This window comes from Battus philenor, unplaced genomic scaffold, assembly GCF_028537555.1.
Source record: "Battus philenor isolate CCGP_79_NKW_IND1 unplaced genomic scaffold, ilBatPhil1.0.hap1 SCAF_28, whole genome shotgun sequence".
NCBI classification, from domain to species: Eukaryota; Metazoa; Arthropoda; class Insecta; order Lepidoptera; family Papilionidae; genus Battus; species Battus philenor.
In genome coordinates, this window is record NW_027181691.1 from 5,736,455 (window position 1) to 5,744,103 (window position 7,649).

At 30.6% G+C, this 7,649-nt stretch overlaps 1 protein-coding gene across 1 annotated transcript; it reads left to right on the plus strand.

The window, feature by feature from the left end:
* Positions 1-278: 278 nt before the first annotated feature.
* On the plus strand, positions 279-7,448 carry Tfb4 (transcription factor B4). Its single transcript, XM_068769454.1, has 9 exons — positions 279-409; positions 520-700; positions 1,528-1,626; positions 2,667-2,763; positions 3,325-3,441; positions 4,904-5,032; positions 5,843-5,978; positions 7,026-7,062; positions 7,318-7,448. The coding sequence occupies exons 1-9, from the start codon at positions 382-384 to the stop codon at positions 7,379-7,381; spliced, it is 888 nt and encodes a 295-aa protein (XP_068625555.1). The 5' UTR covers positions 279-381; the 3' UTR covers positions 7,382-7,448.
* Positions 7,449-7,649: the final 201 nt, after the last annotated feature.

Here is a 7,649-nt window from a genome sequence, read left to right on the forward strand (position 1 = left end):
ACTGTATAAAGAACTTGACTAAATACCGAAGCACTCTGGTACTTCAAACCTCAACGTTTACTTTATGAATTTACTCCTTGCTAATGATAATTCTTATACCTATTTTTATCTATATAATTTACAACATCAATTTCCAGTTTATACCGAGTGGTTTTTCATGTTAAAAAATGATTTTAAAGGATTATGGATGGCAGAAAGTTTAAACTAGTGCCTATACCGTTGTTTCAATTTTGATTAAAATTAATGACATCTGTCAACTGTCAAATTTGGAGATGCAAAGATAGCGGTAGACGATATTAGTTAATAAACACTACAAAATTTATTGAAAAGAAAGAGAGAAGTATTTTATAAACATTAGTTTGAAAATTTCAATAAAGCACGATGACGGATAAAGTAGCTGATGACGATGGTAATTTTTATTTTAGATTTTAGCGTAATGCTATTCCTTGGTGTAAATATTAATACTTTTTGTATTTACTTTAACACAATTATTGGAATTCAACAATTTAATGTTTACAGCTCCATCAGATAGCAGTCTGCTTGTCATTATAGTAGATACTAATCCAAATCAACGCTACATAACTGAAGATCCCAAAGTGTTAACGAGTTGTCTCGATGCGGTGATAGCGTTTGCTAACTCACATTTGATGCAAAAATCCAGAAATCTACTCGCTGTTATAGGATGTCATTTTCACAAAAGGTATCAATAAATCTACTAAACACATTAATTTGTTCCATATCCTAGATAAACATATTTCTATTATTGTTTTTGTTTTATATACTTCAACAATTAATTTTATCTACATTATAGTGAATTTAGCCACCAATAAGATGTTCTAACACAAATACTATTCCTTCCCGAAGCCAAAAGAGCCTACTATGTGCTGTGCACAATGAAACTGGACATGTGTCTGGCCCTAATGTTCACGGGGCACAAAGGAGAGTAGTTCAGTTTTCAAAGTACCTGTATCAGTTTAAGCTCAAAACACCTCATGCATCTTTGACCCAGCAGTGAACTAGACCATAGTCAACACAATCATTTGTTGTCCCATTTATGGATGGATTAAAGTGGCTTGTGAAGCGGAAATGAGCATTGCTTGCCGCAGCATCACTTCTCTTTTGGAAGAGGAGGAGAGCTGCCACACTTTCTTGCAGCTATGTTGCAGAGTGGTGGGTGATGTAATTAAGCATAGCAAAACTGTGTAATAGGAAGTATTGTGAGTCATGGGAGGCAATGTGTGAATGTAATGTGCGTGAATGCTGTGCGAATGAAAGAAAACATGAAGGCTGAAAGAAAGAGGTTGAAAATAGGAAGGTCCTGAAAAAAAGATGGACAAAGACTATTTTTAAAAGGAAATGAACCTGAGTAGTTTAACCTCTGGGCATATAGTAGATCAATGTCTGCTATCAATGAAGCTGGTGATTTCATCATGCATCAAGCATGTGGGTTAATTAGTAATGGTTAACAGCATTAAACATCGCAATATGTGAATGAATGTCAGTAAAGCAAATTTTTTGTTATTTCAGTGAATACCTTTACCCATCCCCTGGAAAACCGTTAGATGTGAGGCAGGTTGATGGACAATATGAACTTTTCACATTGGTAGAGAAGACTATTAAAATGAGGTAAATAGATATTTTAGTGCATCATAATATATCCACCTACAAGTTTCACAGATGACCTTGTTAAAGTCAGTGGAAGATGGTGTAAGCTGGCTGATTCCTAATGGTCCTAATAGAAATCTAGTGATGGGCCTATGTTCTGCAGCTAAAATGATGATGATGAAATAGATATATTTCCAATGTTTTATTCTGCCTTATCTCTATGATTGTTGGGGCGGTATATCCCATGTGGACTTAAATAAATGAAGGAACATAAACTTAAAATACCAGGCAGCTTCATGAATGAGGTCACAACCCCTATTATTGCTAAAAGGAGGAGTTTGTCTTACTTACGGCTGTAGTGTCTTATTAATTTTACTACAATGTTAAGTCATTTTACAAATTACTAAAAATACTTGTTGCTAAGAAATCTCACAGTTTATCCAAGCAGTAGTAATATATAACAAGGTTTCTTTGCCTGTTATTTATATATACTGCAAATAATTTAATTATTGTAACTTCCAATACTAAGAGCTACTCTTTGCCATTAGTAGGTTGTCAAAAGTCATTTTCTTAAATAATCAAATATGATCATGACTATATTAACACAGAACATTTGAAGACACAAAAATAAAACTTTAAGAAATAAGATGGGGCCATGGAAGTAGCTGATGATATTTTAATTTGTGGCTACTTTATAAATCACTGTTAGCTGGACTATACATAAATGTAAAGCTTTACTGCTATATATTTTTGTAATGGCTTGTACACTATTTTACAATTTGTTAATTTATACCTTCCTATCATCTACAGGTGCATCTTAGTATATAGAAGTGTTATCAAAAAGATGTCTTTATAAGTTTTCTATCTTAAATTAAATTTGAATATAATTGTTTAACAAATGGATCTGCAATTGCAACCTTTATTAATTTCAATTGTTTCCAAATTAAACATTTCTTGTTTCTGATTAAAAATTATGTTCATGTTCACTTAGTATATAAAAATATAAATGAGATTTGTTAAGTGTTTGTTGAAATAAAAAAATCAAATGTTTGTTTTTATAGATTGGTGAATCTAATCAAAAGTCAACCACAAGAAGAAAAACCCGGGGAGTCTCTACTGGCTGGGGCATTGGCTATGGGGCTCTGTTTTATATCCAGGGTTAGCTCAATGATTTTTAATTTATTAACAATATTATGTATGTATATATATATATATTTAATACGTTCTGTGTCGAAGATTTTCCATTCAGGCCGCGTGGGGCTTATATGACCCACTTTACAAGTTAAATACACATTGTTTAAGATGTATGCCTTACACTTTTTCAAATACTGCAAAGCTAAAAGTAAAAAAGTTATCAAATTTTAATTATGCATTACGTACTTGTGTGCATGATGTGAAGTTATTAATATTTTCGACCATCATTGTTTTTCAATGAGAACTGCAAACGGCCTGAACGGAAAGTGCAGCAGGGGTCATATAGGGCGCCACATGGCACGGAATGTGTTAATATACATTCATAAGCAAATGTATAAATTTGTATGTTTATGTATGTAAAATTGAAAATAACCACTTTTCTATGCAGCATAGAAAAGAAACTATTTCTTAGTTACAACTGTTACAAAAATATTGCATAAATTTCCTAATATATATATTTATACATTAATAATAATGTTATAATATTTATTAATGAAATTAAAATATGCTATTAATGTGTTTCAGATGAGACGTCAGGCTTCTCCGGGCTTTCGTATGAGCAGTCGTATACTCATTGTCACAGGAAGCTCAGATACCGCAGCTCAATACATTAATTACATGAATGTATTCTTTACAGCTCAAGTGAGGATAGTTATTTATTATATGTCAACAGTAGTATATTTATTAAACACAATACACAAAAAACACAAAACTAGCCTAAATAGAGAACAGCACTAACTAAAGAATTGATTTCGTAACTAAATTACTCTAAATTTGTATATAATTATATAACTAATCAAAGTAGACGATAAACTAGATTAATAATAAACACACAAACTATATAAAAAATGAGGGATTAAAGTATATATACTTTGGTTGTACCAAACATAGTATGTGTATATATGTGCGCATATGTGTTTGCGTAATTTATGTGAAATTGACACAAATACTTTACTACCTACAAATACTATATTATTTGAACACATATACAGTGGCTGAAGATATTTAATGCTATTATTTGAACATATCAAACATTGTACTCATTACCTTAATTTGCAGACAATCTGTGTCACTTATAAATACATTGTGGGCAAAAATTTTATGAAAGAAGTAGTCCTTAGATTTATAGTGAAGCATTGGTCTTCTTCTGTTAAAACCCACAACAATGTAAAAAAAGTCTGACCTTAATTCAGCTGTATCTACTATTTCAGTGAAGATTTCACCCACTTAGGTATCATCATGTTGGATTGCTAAACATACTTATAGTTTTTCTTTATTATTAATATAATAGTTCTTCAAAAGAAATTACATGTTAAATAATTACAAGTTAAGATTTATAATAGGGAATAAAAAATATGCTAATAAATGTAAGAAGACACAAGCTGAGCAGTTCTAGTCCAGTGAAAGAAAACTGAGACTTGTGATCCTAGGTCGCGGGTTTGATTTACAGGATACAGTCATTTAAGCAATTCACATTTTGTGCATTAATTATATAGGATTGCTACTACTCACAGACAAGTTTTTAAAGAATGAGCAGAAGCATACTCTTCATACCACAATACCACACTGTGACCCCCAACGTGCCTGCCAAGCATGGTAATTGTGGTATATCCTCCCATAGATATATTATATTTAGGGGAGATGTACGTATTACAATGGGCGTCAATGGGCTAAAAAACAAAACACAGCATGCATTACGTAAAAAAAAACAATGAACAAACAAAATTAATTTCGTTTTTCATAATAACAAAAATTAACATTAATCCTTTAACTAATATGTAACATTGAAGCCCTGATACTTTTAAAAATTTTGATACAGAAGAGAGAGAGAGAGAGAAGTTCACAGTATCTCATGCACTATTCTGTCTATTGGGGAATATTTAGCTACTTTTGTCGAACTTCAATAGCGGACAACAGAAATGTGGAATTTTCTTAGTGTATTGCTACCCACGATCAAATGCTAACATGGCAAATAGTTGGCCTTTTGTTACAGTAATTAATAAATGAAGAATAAACAAAACAATGGAATAATTTAAGATAAGAAGATGTAAAAGAAATTTTTTAGTTTGTACAGGTTTTATTTATTTTCTTGTATTAATTTCAGAAACAACAAGTTCTAATAGATGTATGTTCTTTGGACAAACATCTGAGTTTATTACAACAGGGTTGTGATATTACTGGAGGCCTGTATCTCAAAGTGCCATCATTGGAAGGTTTATTGCAGTATTTATTGGTAAGAGGTCCTTACTTCTTAGTAGTTTTATTTTATTTCTACCAATTTTTATCGATATATTATTGTGTTTATTAGAATTTTATATGTATGTACATAGTTCATTTTATGTTTCCTGCGTAGTTTTATTTATAAATACAGTATGAATTTTATGCATCTGTAATAAAAAAATAACTCCCAAATATTGCTGGTAGAAAATGTGTTGTAGGTATTCTATTGGCAGAAATTTTTAGAGATATAATTAAGACAAGATTTCGAATTTTATGTGTAGTGAAAAAAACAACTTATTCATGCAACAATATTGCAATAAAGTAAGGAATAAGTCAAAATAAACAATAATTTCTAAGTTTGTCAAGAGAAACATCATTCGTCTAAAAATATAAACGTAAACTATAAAAATCGTAACAGTTACATAACTTTTACATGTTAAATAAATTTAACATAAATGTATAGATAAAACTATTGCATCAGTTGCTAAACTATAAAAATAAAGGGCCACTAGCCACTGGGCTAGTTGTGTAGTTTAAAACTAGTTAAAGAGGTTAGCTTAGATTTTTAGATAATTGAAATTATGGTCTCAATCCCTTTGAAGTGAATAAGTTAATTTTGTCAGCTAACAAACGGCGATTGAAAACATCGTGATTTAATGGAATCTTAATTACTATCTCTATGGGCAACCCTTCAATTTGAAGATTACAAGTAAACAACTCAATTTGAATAGTGTTTGGATGAATATAATTATTAATAGAATCTATTTAAATTGTAAACAATTTAGCATTACTATAAATTATATAAAGAATTTCTTTTTAACAGTGGGTATTTCTCCCTGAGGCTTCGGAACGAAAAGAATTAGTGTTACCAGGTCGAGGTAGGGTCGACTACCGCGCTGCTTGCTTCTGCCACCGGGAGCTGCTCACCATCGGCTATGTCTGCTCTGTTTGTTTAAGTGGTAAGATGCATATATAGATAACAACTATATATATTAATCTGTGAAAACTTATAAATACCATTTTATATTTAAATTTTTCTTATTATTATAAAATCTCATTGTAAGTTTATCGTAAATAATAAATAAAATGAAACAACTTATACACATGACAATAAGAGCTTAGAGCAAAATTGATAGATTGTACAACCTACATGGGTGGGTACCTATAATGGTGACCGACAAAGGTTTGTATGTTAGAGTGTACTGTTCATATGTTATCCTACTTAGGACGCTTGTAATTGCTAAAAACATAATTTATTGCAGGACGTAGAACAATAATTTTCTAAATGTAGAGATGTAAAATTGCTAGATTATGTGTAAAGCTTTTACACTATCCTTCACTGAGACTTGCGAAGGTAGGGCGCAAGTTCGATTCTCAAGACAGTCTTTTTATAATTTAAACTCTGTGCATTAATTATATAGGATTACCACTGCTCACAAACAAGTTTACAGAGGATGGACAGCAGCATCTTCCTTGACTTGATTAATACAGCAAGCACACTTTGGTGGTTAAGTACAAAGGACAGATGTTGTATTCATTAATAAATTAAAAGATGCTTTTACATGCTGCTGCTTACTTAAACAAGTAAAATTAATATATTATAGTACTGGACAAATACTGAGATCAAAAAATTATTTTATATGCAGCTAATTTATAAAATGTGTGCAAAGACTTCTATTATTTTTTGTCTTCTTTGTTTGGAATGCTGACTCAATATCTTAGTTGCTGGATTATGCGAATTATTTTTCATTATCAAACAAAAAACATTCAAGAATCAATGCAAGGATACGACAAATCATCGTTTAAATATAAATTAGCCAGAAACAATTTAAGTTATAAGGTGAACAAAAACAATAATGGGAAAGATAACGCCTTTCCACCCTATAGACTGACATTTTGCTCCCATGTAAACGCATCCTTAGCTCATTATGACTAAATCAAGATAAAAGTTATAATTTTCTGGTATTAACTGATGTTTTAAATTTAATTATAAATGCTTGTTTCAGTATTCTGCAAGTTTAGTCCCATTTGCACAACTTGTCAGTAAGTATTAATAATTTATTAATTCATTTCAATTTATTAATTAAATTATACTTATTTCAAAACAATAGTAGTATATAAAAAGTAGTATATAAATACCTTTAAAACTGTTGAATGGTTTTCTACTACTGAATAACTCACATCTGCATTTTTACTTACATTCGATTTAAAGTTGTGATTATTTACACAAAAAACTTATTTTTGTCATTAAAAAATAACGTAATTAAAGAATAATGCATTAATTGTGTAATTTTGCAGCACCGTCTTCAAAATCGGCGGCCCGCTCCCCATCAAACCCAAGAAGAAGAAGATGAAAGTATGATGTTGGTTAATAAATATGTGATGTAAATATTAGAATATAAAAATCCTTTGTTTTATTATGCCTCTAGTAATTTTGAATTTGTTTTTAATCAAGCCTCCACAGCAGACTTACTATGAGAAGTTATTAACTCATTGCATTCAAATACAAAAAACAAATAAATAAAACGTGTTTAAAAGTGATTATTTTTTACTGTCCTCATAATAAGCAACCATTAAAAATGAGTTTATATTTTCATTCAAATGCTTCCTAATGGTACACCGTGTTGTTA